We start from the raw sequence: 16,982 nt of genomic DNA, 5'->3' as shown, positions 1-16,982 counted from the left end.
ATTTTAATGTATGTAGTATATATATATGTATTTGAGAGCACACACAAGTTGGGGGAGGAGGGACAGAGGAAGAGGGAGAGAGAGAATCTTAAGCAAACTCCTTTGCTCAGCATGGAGCCTGAAATAGGGCTTGATCTCATGACCCTGAGATCATGATCTGAGCCAAAATTAAGAGTTGAACACTTAACCAACTGAGCCACCGAGGCAATCCTTTCTTTTTTCTTAATATATATATTTATCACTGTAACCTTCCTTCTAATAACTGTTTTTTGTTTTTTTTTAGCATCCCATAGATTTTGGCATGTGGTATTTTCCATTTTCATTTGACTAAAGATATATTTTTTAAAAGCCTTTTTCTTGACCCCTTTATTGCTCATGAGTGTGCTGTTCAGTTTCCAGGTGTGTAAATTAGCTAGCTTTCCTGTTGTTGATTTCTAGTTTCATACCATTGTGCTCAGAAAAGATACTTGGTATGACTTCAATCCTCTTAAATATTCTAAAACTTGTTTTGTGGCCTCTCATATGATCTATCCTGGAGAATATTCTGTGTGCATTTGAGAAGAGTGCTCTTAGATGGAATGTTCTATATGTGTTTGTTAGGTCCATTTGGTTGAAACTATGGCTCAAATAAAATTATTGATTTCTTGTCTGGATAATCTCTCCATTGCTGAAAGTGGGTTATTGAAGTCTCTTATTATTGTGTTATTGTTTATTTCTCCCTGTAAATTTGTTAGTATTTAAATAATATATTTTGGTGCTGTGATGTTGAGTGCATGTATATTTACAATTGTTACATTTGCTTGATGAGTTGACCTTTTATTTAAATTCAGTTAATTAGCATATAGTGTATTATGACATTCAGAGTTAGAGTTACAGTGATTCATCAGTTGTATAGAATACCCAGGGCTCATTACATCATGTGCCCTCCTTAATGCCCATCACCTAGTTACCCCACCTCGTCCCTCTCCAGCAACCCTCAGTTTGTTTCTTATAGTTAAGAGCTCTTATGGTTTGTCTTGCTCTCTGATTTTGTCTTATTTTATTTTGCCCTCCCTTCCCCTATGATCCTCTGTTTTGTTTCTTAAATTCCACATATGAGCAAAATTGTATGATAATTGTCTTTCTGATTGACTTATTTTACTTAGCATAATACCCTTTAGTTCTCCCATGTCATTGCAAATGGTAAGATTTCATCTTTTTGATAGCTGAGTAGTATTCCATCACACACACACACACACACACACACACACACACCCCACATCTTCTTTATCCATTCATCTATCAATGGACATCTGGGCTCTTTCTATACTTTGGCTATTGTGGACATTGCTGCTATAAACATTGGGGTCCAAGTGCCTCTTTGGATCACTACAATTGTATCTTTGGGGTAAATACCTACGAGTGCAAATGCTGGATCATAGGGTAGCTCTATTCTGAACTTTTTGAGGAAACTTCATACTGTTTTCCTGAGTGGCTATACCAGCTGTATTCTCACCACCAGTGTAAGAGGTTTCCCCTTTCTCTGCATCCTCACCAACATCTGTTCTTTCCTGACCTGTTAATTTAGCCATTCTGACAGGTGTGACTATGTATTTATCTTTACTAGTGTATTGTATATTTTTATGTTTTCACATTACTAATTAGTGTTCTTTCATTTTGGCTTGAAGAACTTTCAATATTTCTTGTAAGGTGGGTCTAGTGGTAATGCACTGTTTCCTCAGCTTTTGTTTTTCTAGGAAAATCTTTATTTCTTCTACATTTCTGAAGGATAACTTTACCGAAACTCAATGTTAATATATACAGTATACGTCAATAGATGTTCTTAAAACATTTTACTTCATTAATATGTTATCTACCTGTCAGAATTCATGCCCCAAACTATCTTTTCTAGACTTTTTTTTTTTTTTTTTACTTTTGTGGCCTTAAATATGAATTAACTTTTGGCCTATGGATTTATTTATTTGTATTTTTATCTGTACTTCTTTTAATTCCAAAAAAGTTTGGCAATGGCATCCTGCATGAAATTAACTAGTCCAAAAGAATGTATATAAAGTAAGCAAACAAATTAAATGACAATATTCTTAATTGACAGAAAATAGCTGTTTTATTTCATTTATAATATCTAGGTGACTTTTCAACTTCAGTATTTCATTTTGGTAGTTATCATTTGAATAACTAATTTCTTACATTGAATTAACTCTCCTCTGGTGAGCATATTTTGAACTAAAAAACTCACATTTCATAAGGTTAGTTTTATGAATATTTGCCCCCTGTTTCCAAAAGTTACATGAGTAGGAGAATGTCATTTCATTTTTGAGCTGTGGTTCAATCACAGTTTATTCCCAGCACCACTCTTAATAGAGTCTTTGGGACACTGTCCCTAACACTCCAAGAATTTTCTCCATTCCACAGATCTCTCATTTCAACTTTAAATTGCTCTGGGAATTGGGGAACAATTACAACAACTGTTGCATAATAAATATTTACTCTTCCATATCTGTGGAATCAGGCATTGTTTGTTGAATCAGAATGCTGACATGAATACTAAGAAGAAAGTAACTGGGTCTTCTAGGATGTAGAAATAATTTATCAGTATATAGGTGAGTCTTTAATTCCAAGACACTGTACCCTTTCAATCTATATTTAAAGCTATTATTAATATGAATTTGTAATGTTAATAATCTGGTACAATACAGATACCAATTTATTGTCAATAAATACAGCTGTAAATCAGTTATTTCACTATTATTTGTATAATGTCTATTAATCCTTAAAGCAATTTCCTAATGCTATCTCTTTTCCTGATAATATCCTAGCATGAAAAGTAGAGCAGGTATTTTTATCACTATTTTACAAATGAAAAGACTGAGGCTATAAATTAGGAGCAGAGAACCTCAAGTCAAAGACTTTTATTTTAGTTTGAGGCACTTTTCCCCCCATGCTAAAACCATGTCATATATATATTTCAATAAATATTAGGTGATCCTCTATACTTATAGTGCATGAACTGTTAATTATCTGTGTAAGATGGTAGCTTGCTGGTATTGCTTGAAAGGTACTTTTAAAAAATTAAGACCTGCTGCAAATTAAATATGACATATTGAAGTTTTCCTGATCCTTAAGCCACAAATACTACATAGGGTAATTGCTTAAGAGTTTAGGAAATCAGCCTTTATGTATTAAGTCAATCCCCCCATCTATTATGTGCAGCCACTGTGTTAGGTTTAGGTGTTAGAGGGATGATCTAGACAGACAAGGTCCTTCTCCTGTGTCTCTTCTTATCTCACAGTATAACAAGATAACCAGTTTAAAGAGAGCTGGGAGCAGATGTAGCAAGACAAGCTACTTGAGCTTGTCTTGAGCAAGACAAACCTGGCTCAAGAAGGGTTTGAATTAGTGAGGGGTTTCCTGCCCAGGAGGGAAAGACTGGGAGAGGCATTTAGGTGGCCTCAGATGCGTTGTCTGGAAGTTGTCTGGAACAGGAGGCCAACAGGCTTTCCAGGCCTGGACCTTTGGGTCCTACCTGGAACATCTCCATGTAGCCTAGTAATGCAGTGTCTTGCTGTTTTCTTCTTTTTTGCATTAGTGACTAGGTTGATTAGAGTGCTCATGTCCCTTATCCAGTGCATCCTCTGACTAATTTCTGATCTTGGGAGAATTTTGATTTATTATAAGAAGTAGTGTAGAATAATTGACCCTTCTCTCTGGGCACTGTTGAATGAATATAGTCAATTTGTTTTTGTGACCCCAATATTTTTAGTTTTTGCTAAGCATTCCCTTCTGTTGATAATTTCTATGCAATTTTAATGATACCGGTTAGTCATATTAATAATGTAAAGATAATGGGCTTTGGATCATTCCTCTGCTCATTATTCCAACTGAACCAATTTCAAGGCACATAGGATCCTGAAATAAGAGTTGGCTACATAAATGAAATGAGGATCTTTCTTCCTCTCCCATTCCTCCTTCTTTCCCCCTTTATGTTCTGGACTGAAGCTGAAAAAAAAGAAAATTAACAATCTCTTTATGGCTATTTTTTCAACTCTAAAATTGAGATTTTATTATTTTTTATTTTTTAAAGATTTATTTATTTGTCTGACAGAGAGCATGCATCCAAGCAGGGGAGTGGTGGGCAGAGGGAGAGGGATTGTGGGGCTCCATCCCAGGACCCAGAGATTGTAACCTGAGCTGAAGGCAGACACAACCAACTGAGCCATGCAGGCACCCTAAAATTGAGATTTTTATATTCCCTTGTCTTTCTCTTCAGAGTTGAAATATTTCTATTGTGTATTCTTAACTAAAATTTTTATGTACTGAGAATTTGTTTGAGTTGGACTTTTGTTGAGTTGGACTGCTGGCTCTAAGTAATACCTGTTCTACAGTAATTTTCCCAACTACTGTCCCATGACAAATGAAGTGGTAGAGTGGGGAAAGAGTGACTCTGCTGAAATTCTCAACACTCTTAGCCCATGGGAAGCTTAAATTTGTGATTTTGCCCCATGTCAAATCTGGTGGTGATTCTGGAAAGATCAGTTTTCACATCAAGTTGGTAATTAGCGACAATCCCATTAATCTACATACCTTAATTTTGTGTTACATTTCTGATAAAAACTCTCATAAAATCCTAGTATGATGGCAGTTTTTGGAGAGTACTAATACCAGAGGATCTAAGCCCTCAACCCATGCTCTGTGCTTTGTAATGATGGATCCTTTCCTTACCAAAAGAAATGGCAAGTTCTCTGCCCAACTTTAGAGACTCTCTGTGTATCTACTATGCTTTTCTTTTCAGATGTGCTTGCCACCACCCCTCCACAGAAACTTCCTTGTCCAAAAATGTTGTGCTCTATTTACTCCTAACTTTGACTCAACTTCTCACTTTTGGGATACCCCACTTACCCTCTTTTCTTCCAAACCTTTCTAATTCCCATACTTCCAGATCTATCCCAAGTCTGAAACACTTCCCAGCTTCTCCCTTGCATGATTTATTTCTCATAAACTTCTTCCTTATGGGAAAATTGGTAATTTTCACTCAAACTCCATAATGTAATTATATTTATGATATGTTTTCATGTGTGCTTTTCCTATATCCCTAACTGAATTTTGAGCTTTATAATGGCAGACACTTTACATTATTCTTTAGTTTATCCTTACTGTGCTTGGATAGTAGGTTGACTATCCAACCTACTAGGTTTAAGGTAGGCTGTCAGTAATATTCTAAAGCTATTATAGTGGTCTGGCACAAGTTTAAACTGCTTTTTTTTCAAATTATGTCTTTTAATAATTTTTTCTTAAAAGACTATAACAACATGATACGAATTTGAAGCTTTCTGTAAAACACAAAAGGATTGGCATTCCAATGCATAATAAGGCAAAAGAGAATCAGTTTAGATCAGAAAAATCTGGATATTCTGTCAATTCAGTGTAGATTAAACCCTTGCTACTCAAGGGCTTTTAAGACCTTTGCATAAGTATCACCTGCCGACTTAGGAGAAATGGAGAATCTCAGGAGCTGCCCTGGACTCTAAAATAGAATCTAAAATTTTTCAGGATACCCGGATGACTCGTATGTATATGAAAACCAGTAAAGCTATGAATTAGACTTTTTTTTTTTTTTTTAAAGAATCTCTGTGTCCAGCGTGGGGCTTGAACTCATGACCTTGAGATCAAAAGTCACATGCTCTATCTACTGAATTAGCCAGGCACCCCTGTGAACAGACTTGATCTGAGCCTTGAGCTTCATTTTATTATTTACTATCTGGTTAACTCTGGAAAAGCTCCATCTTTTATATTTGGAAAAAATGGGGCTAATGTAAAGAATGATTATATTTTGTAAAGCATACAGTGATGCTTATACACACATATATGATTACATAGTAAATATTTAAACCTTATTACTATTTTCTTTGGTTGACTTAAGTCAAGATACACTGTGAAGTTACAGAATAAAATAAGTTAGAGACTATGTAATGTCCTCCAAAGATTGTGACATTCATGCAGTGTTGATCTCTGCAGTTGTCTTGTCCTAGGAACAGTCACATAAAATACTAAGAGGGGGCTGGAATATGAGATCAACAACTAACTATATTTAAATAGACATTAAATTATATTTTATGCTATTCAATATTCAATATTATTATTAAATGTCTATAAAATGCACAATTAACTGGCTAACAAGGTATATAATGTCAGACATAGAAAGAGATATATAGAGAGTTGCTGTGAACTGGTGACCTTGATGTCATTGCTAAACCCCATTTCTGGTCCTTATTGAGTAGACTTTGCCATCTCCACCACTTGCTTTCTGGGGCAGAGGAAGTTAGGCTCATAGTTGGTAATTAGTCAGGAGTTTTGGAAACCTTAACACACAGCAACATGTCAACAGCAGGAAAGGTTACTTCTGTATGTTTGTCTGGTCATAGGTAGAGCTTCGCATATTATAAGTGGGCATCAGCACTCCTGTCATTCCCAATTTCACTGATTCCTAGTCACACACATTGTTGAAGATGACTGGATGTCAGAGCTTCAAGCAAACACTCCTTATAACACCATATTAAAAAATGGATTGTTCAGGTAATTTGTAACATTGGTTTCTTGGCAGTGAATATATTTTGTTTTTGATCTTCGCTTGACATCCTGAAAGCAGATGACATGGATAAAATTAATCAGACATTTACATCAGAATTTCTTCTTCTGGGACTCTCTGGTTACCCAAAATTTGAGATCATTTACTTTGTTCTAATTTTAGTAATGTATCTAGTGATTCTGATTGGCAACGGTGTTCTGATCATAGCAAGCATCTTTGATTCCCGTCTTCACACCCCCATGTACTTCTTCCTGGGCAACCTTTCTCTCCTGGACATCTGCTATACATCCTCCTCTGTTCCCTCAACTTTGGTGAGCTTAATTTCAAAGAAAAGGAACATTTCCTTCTCCGGATGCACAGTACAGATGTTCATTGGGTTTGCAATGGGATCCACAGAGTGTTTGCTCCTTGGCATGATGGCTTTTGATCGCTATGTAGCCATCTGTAACCCTCTGAGATACCCTATCATCATGAGCAAGGTGGTGTATATACTAATGGCTTCTGTGTCATGGCTCTCTGGTGGTATCAACTCAATTGTACAAACATCTCTTGCCATGCGATTGCCTTTCTGTGGGAATAATATTATCAATCATTTCACATGTGAAATATTAGCTGTCCTTAAGCTAGCTTGTGCTGACATATCCCTCAATATTATCACCATGGTGATATCGAATATGGCATTCCTGGTTCTTCCGTTGCTGGTCATTTTTTTCTCCTATATGCTCATCCTTTATACCATCTTGAGAATGAACTCAGCCACAGGGAGACGCAAAGCCTTTTCCACCTGCTCAGCACATCTGACTGTAGTGATCATATTTTATGGTACCATCTTCTTCATGTACGCCAAGCCCAAGTCTCAAGAATTGCCTGGAGAAGACAAGTTTCAAACTTCAGACAAGCTCATTTCCCTGTTTTATGGGGTAGTGACCCCCATGCTAAATCCTATAATCTATAGCTTGAGGAACAAGGATGTAAAAGCTGCCATAAAATATCTTCTGAACAGAAAACCTATTAAGTAAGTATTTCCTATATAGAAAGTGCATGTCTTTGTGTAATAGGCATGAAGATGTACTCATAGGTCAATGAGTAAAAACTTTTGCAGAAACTTTAGTTAAGGAGAGCTATTTTTATTCTTCCCCTTCCCTAGTCCTACTCAACTAGAATTACTGAGAACTGTAATTCGCTTTCAACTCACTTTCCAAAATGTGCTGATCTAGAGCTCACAAGCATGGTGAATTCTATTAGGATCTCATCCTTGATGATATCTGAGATGAGTGTTTCTGGTGATTTGTGTGGACACATAATAGAAAATAATCACACATAGGTTTGGAAGTAGGCAAGGGTACAAAATCTGCCATTTGACACCACGTCAATGACATTGGATATACTATTCTTTGTAAGCCATAGTTACCTTACTTGTAATAAAAATTTCAGTGTCATTTTAGGTTGCAATAAATTGGAGAAAGTGTCATTTAAGGTTTCAGTGTCATTTAAGGTTGCAATAAATTGGAGATAGCATCTAACATAGTGCTACTTCACAGTGTCCTAGAATTTCAGAATTGAAGCTAAGACTCCAGATTGAGGACTAAAAGTTACTATTGAGCATCTCTTTTACCATAAGCTAGTAATTTTGAGAGCTAAAGCCTCCTCCTGAAAGTCAGTCTGTTAATATAAATCATACTGTGTTTGCCTTTCCCCCATACCTATATAAAGAGAAGCTCAGGCCCAGGGAAGAAATAATTAAGGAAGTTGTCTACCTTATGGAGAGTGCACAATGGGTGGCAGGAGGCATTTCTCTATAGTCCCTGAGAAAGAATGGAAAATTGTTTTTTCCAAGTCAAATTAAGTGAGGGCGTTGCAAAAGAGCCCTTTAAGGTTTTGGATTCCTACAAAGAGAGCCTGGCTACTGGCTTGATTGAGTGGAGGCCTGCAGGGTTCTCGAGGCTGCCAGCTGGCAGAGGAGCTAGTCTAGAAGTGGGAGGAAGGTGAGTATTCTCTGCCAGAAAAAAACAGAAATGTTTCAAACCTGCCTGTGGTGTTCTTACAAGCTCAGAAGAAGTGGTAAAAACAATGACTGGGAAAATAAAATCAGTTCTTACATTTTCCAATGAATTGAAACTCTTCAGTAAGTCTTTTATGTTTTTTCTTTTTCTTTTTCTTTTTTTATTGATTCCTTGTCTAGAAGGCCATTGCTGAGAGAAGGGTTATCTTTGGGCCACACCATCTATCTTTTCTGTCAACTCTTAGCCCACTGTGATAGCTGGGCTTTGACTTTATTTCCTGTTTAATATTCCTCTTTCTTATTTTGTTTTGGAGCCACAATGTAACTCCCTATCTCCTACTCAGAGGCTTCATTCTTTGCCAGTCCACTGCCTTGGGTGACTTAAGTTTCTACCTAAGTGATCTGGTCACTGAATTCTGCTGTTCTTGCCACTATCCCACCAGGAATGAAGCATTGTCACAGCAGAAAACTTCCAGCTTCTGCTCTCTCTTCTGGGTTGAATTACATCAGTGTTGCTTTTGGTTCTATTCAGAAAGGCATGCCCTAGACACTGTGGGTAATGCCTTTTGAATTTCTGGCACTTCTCCTCTTCTCCCTCCCCACTAGAAGCCCTGCATTTGTATCTGACCCTTAAGTCTCTTTAATTTTAGATACGTGACAACAGGTTTTAGGAATGTAAAAATGTTATTTATATTGTTTAAACCAACTCCTTAGCACTTTAATTTTTAATTGTTTCCCACATAACATCAAGAATGTTAGCATCTTATATTCAGGCTTATATCAAGTTGAACCCTTCACCTAAAAAAAATATTCCATAGGTATATAAAAGTGATTTGAATAAGACTTTGATATAAACAAGAATGATCATGTCTATCCATGATTGGAAAGGTAATAGATTCGATGATAAAGTTGTCCTCCCTGGAAAATCAGAAAATTTCCAAGAGATTGTTAGGTGTGTGGTTTCCCGATTAATAAATATTTTTTAAATAAAAAATTATTTTAAAATGTTTAAAGGGGTGCCTGGGTGGCTCTGTTGGTTAAGTATCAGACTCTTGATTTCAGCTCAGGTCATGACCTCAGGGTTGTGAGATTGAGCCCCAGATCAAGCTCTGTACTCAGCACGGAGTCTGCTTCTCACCCTCTTCCTTTCCCTCCCCCTCCATCCCCTCCCTGTGCTTGATTGTGCATGGACACACATGCACACACGGGCTTTCTCTCTCTCTAAAATAAATAAAATAAATTTAAAAATATGTAAAAAATATGTTGTCTATTTACCATCTCCCAAAGATATCACTTTCAGTATTTCTCTTAGTCATTAGGAGTTATAAATTTATCATGTTTTTACTTTGATTTATCACTTTAATGTACTATGAACCATTAAGGTTAAAGTTTGTGGTTTTTTACGTAAATACCCATTGTTTCAAAGAATAAATTTTAACAGTTGAAGTTCAAAGGGCAGATGATATGAACTTATTCTAATTTCTAGCTAAATTACTCTCAGAAATATATTACCCATCCCATTAGAAAAGTTTCCCCCAATATGTTTACAGCTCTGTTTATATATATACTTACACATACATATTTGTATCTTTATTTATCTACATATACACATATTTATATTTACTTTTTCTTTAAAACATACTTCTGAAAATTTCAATTTCAAATATTTAACAAAAGAGTGAGAGTAATTTAATAAAATACCAGGTACCAATCATACAACTTAAATTATTACCAACATGTGGTCAGTCTTCTCTCATCATTATCGATCTTCTTCCTCCAGATTATTTTGAAGCAAATCCTGGACATAGTTACATAATTTGTCTATGTATATATTTATAAATATAGAGACTTTATAAATATAGAGAATGCATCTTTTGGAAGACATAAACTATGAGCAATGACTTCTCCAGTTAAACAATAGAACAGTGCTGATGAGGGCCGTGAGCCATGAAAAGGGCACATGTGCCATGTAAAAGACATTATTTCTTAGGCCAGTGGGTTATTGCTGTGAGATAATGCAGGCTGTGTATTAAATGATTTTCTAAATTTCAAGAGAGGGCAGATTTTAAAATTAAATTTTGGAGCACTTACCCAACGTTGGATATTTTGAAGAACATATGAGGCTTCAGAGTGTATATTCAAGTATGGCTAATGCCTTCCCACAAAGGTGTAGGATATGGTCTTGCAGGAGAAAGGAATTTCAGACCAAAAAAGAGAGTTCTGAAACTTCAGTTGAATCTCCCAGGCCAGTACTGCATTACTGTCTTTTAGAACACTTCAGTTAGTGTTGGTTTAGATACACAGCATGTTGCCATTAACTGCTTATTGAGTTTGAGTATGTATTTTGTACTCCAAAGGTTGATTTCCCCTTGATACTATAATACTAACCACCAAATATACTTTAGAGTATGCCAAAGAGCTTCCCATGGGCTCCCTTTATATCAACCATTACGTTCCCTTCTTTCCACTTTTTGTTTATTTTTACCCAGGTTATCCTCCTTGGGGTAGGACTGTTAGATTCATCTAGAGGGTGAACCTATGATGCTAGCAGCAATTAAACATGGCCAATGATTCCCCTTTTCTAGTCTGTTAGTACAGTGGATAAGTATAAGCATATAAGTTTATCCCACTAACCAGGTAAGAGAGAGACAAAAACCATTAATGAAGAGTATCCAAAGGGGAAAAAAGACAGTCTCTTCAACAAATGGTGTTGGGAAAACCGGACAGCAACATGCAAAACAATGAAACTGAGCCACTTTCTTGCACCATACACAAAAATAAATTCAAAATGGGTGAAAGAGCTAAATGTGAGACCTGAAACCATAAAAATCCTAAAGGACAATGCAGTAACCTCTTTGACATCAGCCATAGCAACTTCTTTGTGGATATCTCCTGAGGCATGGGAAACAAAAGCATAAATAATCTATTGAGACTACATCAAAATAAAAAGCTCCTGCACATGAAAGAAACAGTCAACAAAACTAGACGGCCACCTATGGAATGGGAGAAGATATTTGTAAATAATGTGTAAATTACAAATATTTGTAAATGACCAAGCCCTGGTAAAGGGTCAGTATCCAAAATATAAAGAGAACTTATAAAACTCAATACCCCCCAAAACAAAGAATGGCAGACGACATGAATAGACACTTTTCCAAGGAAGATGTACAGGTGACCAATAGACACATAAAAGGATGCTCAACATCACTGCCTACCAGGAAAACGCAAATCAAAACTACAATGAGTTATCATCTCACATCTGTCAAATGGCTAAAATCACAACATCGGAAAAAACAGGTTTTGCAGAGGATGTGGAGAAAGGAGAACTTTCTTGCCCTGTTGGTGGGAATGCAAACTGGTGCAGCCCCTGTGGAAAACAGTATGGAGGTTCCTCATAAAAATAGAACTATCCTACAATCCAGCTACTGCACTACTAGTTATTTACCCATTAATCCCATTTAAAAAAAAAAAAAGATAAAAGAAGGAATCATCTATATTATCTTTCTTTTAGGAAGTATTAGATGTACTGTCCTGTGTCATGTTCAACAATTGACCATTTATCCAGAACTCACAAATGCAATTCATGTCACAGGAATATAGAGTCAACCAAAGAAAAAGAAAATTTTTTAGAGATATAGAAGAAGTTTCTATGAGTGCCTATATCATTCCCACCATTTTCTCCATATCTCCCTCCCCAGATATCTCAAAATATATTCAGTGGTAATCTTCTTTTAATGCCACATATATTAAGTGTTAGCACACATTCATTCAGTCCTGAAAACCATCCTTTTAGTCTCTTATCATTTTCCAATATTGTAAGCAGGGATTTCAATTGTCTATTACAATTTTCTTTGGTCCACATTTTATGGATAAGAATGTATAGGATGTTTAATGCTTTGTAACTCATTGAATTTCACTTTAGATAACCAACATTCAAATTAAAGTAATAATCTTGCTCTAGACCTTAAATAGTGGCAGGAGTTTTTGCTTCATTTGCCAGGTTATGCAAATCAAATAAATGAGCGTCTCTCTCTGTCAAGACTCGTTATCTACCCAGAAACAAGAGTAATGGGCCAATGTAATCCACTTGCCAGATATGCCTCTTCCTGGATCCTTTTGTAGGTAGCCTGTAATGACTTTTAGTTCCAGATTTTTCTTTTTACAAGCATAACAATTGTTAGGTACATTTCCAGATCCTTAGGGAGATAGTAGGATGCATATTTTTTGCACACATTGTTGTATTGCTTAAATGCCTTTATGTACTCTCATTTCACATCCTGAAGGGGCCACTTCCAAAAAGAGAAAAAAGACTCATTTGTTGTATCTAGTTCTTTTATGAATTCATGTGGAAAGTGTTATGGTAGACATAGGTTTTCCCCACTTTGAAAATCCTTCTTCAATCCATAAAGTGTCCTGTAACATACCACCCTATATAGGAGTCCTTTATCATCCAGCCATATAATGCCTATATTTTCAGACCATATTGCTAGTCCATTAGCTACTCTCTGAGAATCAGTAAAAATTCATACCATATCATTATTGTTATTGTCTGATTCCTCTAATGAATGAGGAAGACTATTTTTATTTCTTCCTAATTATATAGTAATAGTGACTTTGTGACATTGGAATATTACTTCATCACTTTTACTCCAGTTTCCTTGTTTATAGAAGGGGACATCTTACTAAATGATTTTTACAGAGCTTTCCAGCTCTTAACTTCTATGATCTGATAATATAAAAGCAACCTAGATGTGTTTCCATTTAAGCTTCAATGTACACATGCTATGGTTTTTGGTGTGGGTGAGTGCGCATGTGCATGTTTGTGTCTATGTGCATGCATAAATACCAATCTTTCTTAAGTAAATTTTTACTTCTCAGAATGCAAATATTTTATTTAAAACATTATATTTAGGTTCTACAATGTAGTTTTTATACTATATAACATGATGACTTAATATATGTTATAAGTTGTGAAATGATTACCATAGTCAAGTTAATTTACATATTCATCACATCACAATGTTACCTTTCAGTGTTTGTGGTGAAAACACTTAAGATCTACTCTCTTAGAAAATTTCAAGTATACAGTAGAGTGTTATTAACTATAATTGCCATCCTGTACATTAGATCTCCAGAACTTACTCATCTTATAACTGAAAGTTTGTACCTTTTGACCAGTGTATTTCCATTTTTCCCACTACCCCAAACCCTGGCAACAACCATTTTACTTCCTGGTCCTATCAGTTTTTTATTGTTATTTTTTAAAATATTTTTTTAAAGATTTTATTAATTATTTGACAGACAGAGATCACAAGTAGGCAGAGAGGCTGGCAGAGAGAGAGGGGGAAGCAGGCTCCCCACTCAGCAGAGAGCCCAATGCAGGGCTCGTTCCCAGGACCCTGGGATCATGACCTGAGCCGAAGGCAGAGGCTTTAACCCGCTGAGCCACCCAGGTGCCCCTATTGTTATTTTTTAAATATTTCACATGTTAAGTGAGATCATGCAGTATTTGACTTTCTGTGTCTGACTTATTTTACTTAGCATAATATCTGCCAGTTTTGCCCATATTGTCACAAATGGCAAGATTTCCTTCTCTTTTATGGCTATATAATATTCCATTGTGTGTCCATTGGTACATCAACAGACTCTTATTCCATATTATCCCTTATTTCCATATCTTTCCCATTGTAAATAATGCTGCAGTGAACATGGGAGTGCAGATATCTGTTTGATATCTGTTTGAGATACTGATTTCATTTCTTTTGGATGTATATCCAGAAGTGAGGTTGATGAATCATAAGGTATTTTTAATTTTCTGAGGAGCATGCATACTGTTTACCATAAATGCTGTGCTGATTTACATTCCTACCAACAGTAGCTTTTCCTTTAAGTTTTAGGAGTTTTATAGTTTCAGATATTACATATAGGCCTTTAATCCATTTCAAATTAATATTTATGTATGGTTATTTGAGTCTACTTCATTTTTTGCGTGTAGTTATCCAATTTCCCCAACACCATTTATTAAAGAGACTATCCTTTTCTCATTGAGTATTCTTGTTACTCTTGTCAAAATTTAGTTTACTGCACATACCTGGGTTTATTTATGAGCTACTTATTCTGTTACATTATCTATGCTTCTGTTTTTGTCTGTATTGTCATTTGCAAATATCTTCTCCCATTCCGTGGGTTGCCTCTTTGTTTTCTTGACTGTTTCCTTTGCTGTGCAGAAGCTTTTGATTTTGATGAAGTCCCAAAAGTTTATTTTGGCTTTTGTTTCCTTTGCCTTTGGAGACATATCTTGAAAGAAGTTGCTGTGGCTGATATCGAAGAGATTACTGCCTATGTTCTCCTCTAGGATTCTGATGGATTCCTGTCTCACGTTGAGGTCTTTTATCCATTTTGAGTTTATCTTTGTGTACGGTGTAAGAGAATGGTCGAGTTTCATTCTTCTACATATAGCTACCCAGTTTCCCCAGCACCATTTATTGAAGAGACTGTCTTTTTTTCCACTGTATATTTTTTCCTGTTTTGTCGAAGATTAACTGACCATAGAGTTGAGGGTCCATATCTGGGCTCTCTGCTCTGTTCCACTGCTCTATGTGTCTGTTTTTATGCCAGTACCATGCCGTCTTGGTGATCACAGCTTTGTAGAAAAGCTTGAAATCAGGTAATGTGATGCCCCCAGTTTTATTTTTGTTTTTCAACATTTCCTTAGCGATTCGGGGTCTCTTCTGGTTCCATACAAGTTTTTGGATTATTTGCTCCAGCTCTTTGAAGAATACCGGTGGAATTTTGATTGGAATGGCATTAAAAGTATAGATTGCTCTAGGCAGTATAGACATTTTAACAATGTTTATTCTTCCGATCCAAGAGCATGGAATGGTCTTCCATCTTTTTGTGTCTTCTTCAATTTCTTTCATGAATGTTCTGTAGTTCCTTGAGTACAGATCCTTCACCTCTTTGGTTAGGTTTATTCCCAGGTATCTTATGGTTCTTGGTGCTATAGTAAATGGAATCAATTCTCTAATTTCCCTTTCTGTATTTTCATTGTTAGTGTATAAGAAAGCCACTGATTTCTGTACATTGACTTTGTATCCTGCCACGTTACTGAATTGCTGTATGAGTTCTAGTAGTTTGGGGGTGGAGTCTTTTGGGTTTTCCATATAAAGAATCATGTCATCTGCGAAGAGAGAGAGTTTGACTTCTTCATTGCCAATTTGGATACCTTTTATTTCTCTTTGTTGTCTGATTGCTGTTGCTAGGACTTCTAATACTATGTTGAACAAGAGTGGTGAGAGTGGGCATCCTTGTCGTGTTCCTGATCTCAACGGGAAGGCTGCAAGCTTTTTCCCATTGAGGATGATATTTGCTGTGGGTTTTTCATAGATAGATTTGATGAAGTTCAGGAATGTTCCCTCTATCCCCATACTTTGAAGCATTTTTATGCTAATACAATACTGTTTTGATTACTAAAGCTTTATAGTAGCATTTGAAATCAGAGTACCTCTAACTTTGTTTTTCTTTCTAAAGATTGCTCTGGCTATTTGGAGTCCTTTGGGGTTCCTATAAATTTTGAATTGTGTTTCCTATTGCTATGAAAAAAATTGGAATTTTTATAGACATTGCATGGAATCTATAGATTGCTTTGTGTAGTATGGATATTTTAACCCATGAACACAGGATATATTTCATTTATTTGTGTCTTTGAAATTTTTTTTTACGAATTTTTTTATTTCTTTTTAAAAATTTTCAGTAATGTCTTATTATTTCCAGTGTACAGACCTTTCATTTTGTTAAATGGTATCCTGGAACTTTCCTGAATTAGTTGATTAGTTCTAAAAGTTTTTTGTTTGTTTGTTTGTTTTGATGATGTTTTTAGGATTTTTTTAAAAGATTTTATTTATTTATTTGACAGAGAGAGATCACAAGTAGGCAGAGAGGCAGGCAGAGAGAGAGAGAGGAGGAAGCAGGCTCACTGCTGAGCAGAGAGCCCTATGCGGGACTCAATCCCAGCACCCTGAGATCATGACCTGAGCCGAAGGCAGAGACTTAACCCACTGAGCCACCCAGGCACTCTGTTTTCAGGATTTTCAGATATAAGATCATATCATCTGCAAAGGGGGATAATTTTTTTTATTAATAATATTTTAAAATTTTTAATAAACATATATTATTAGCTCGAGGGGTACAGGTCTGTGAATCACCAGGTTTACACACTTTACAGCACTCACCATAGCACATACCCTCCCCAATGTCCATAGCTTCACCACCCTCTCCCTACCTCCCACCCCTCAACAACCCTCAGTTTGTTTTGTGAGATTAAGAATCTCTTACGGTTTTTCTCCCTCCCAATCCCATCTTGTTTCATTTATTCTTTTCCTACCCACCAAACCCCCC

At 36.1% G+C, this 16,982-nt stretch overlaps 1 protein-coding gene across 1 annotated transcript; it reads left to right on the top strand.

Annotated features, from left to right (window-relative positions):
• The first annotated feature begins 6,567 nt into the window (after positions 1-6,567).
• Positions 6,568-7,602, top strand: LOC116869575 (olfactory receptor 13C3). Its single transcript, XM_032860897.1, has one exon. The coding sequence runs from the start codon at positions 6,649-6,651 to the stop codon at positions 7,600-7,602; it is 954 nt and encodes a 317-aa protein (XP_032716788.1). The 5' UTR covers positions 6,568-6,648.
• Positions 7,603-16,982: the final 9,380 nt, after the last annotated feature.

The sequence above is a fragment of the Lontra canadensis genome, unplaced genomic scaffold (assembly GCF_010015895.1).
Source record: "Lontra canadensis isolate GAN:19392208 unplaced genomic scaffold, GSC_riverotter_1.0 scaffold19, whole genome shotgun sequence".
Taxonomy (NCBI): Eukaryota; Metazoa; Chordata; class Mammalia; order Carnivora; family Mustelidae; genus Lontra; species Lontra canadensis.
This window is presented reverse-complemented; position numbering and strand designations above follow the sequence as displayed.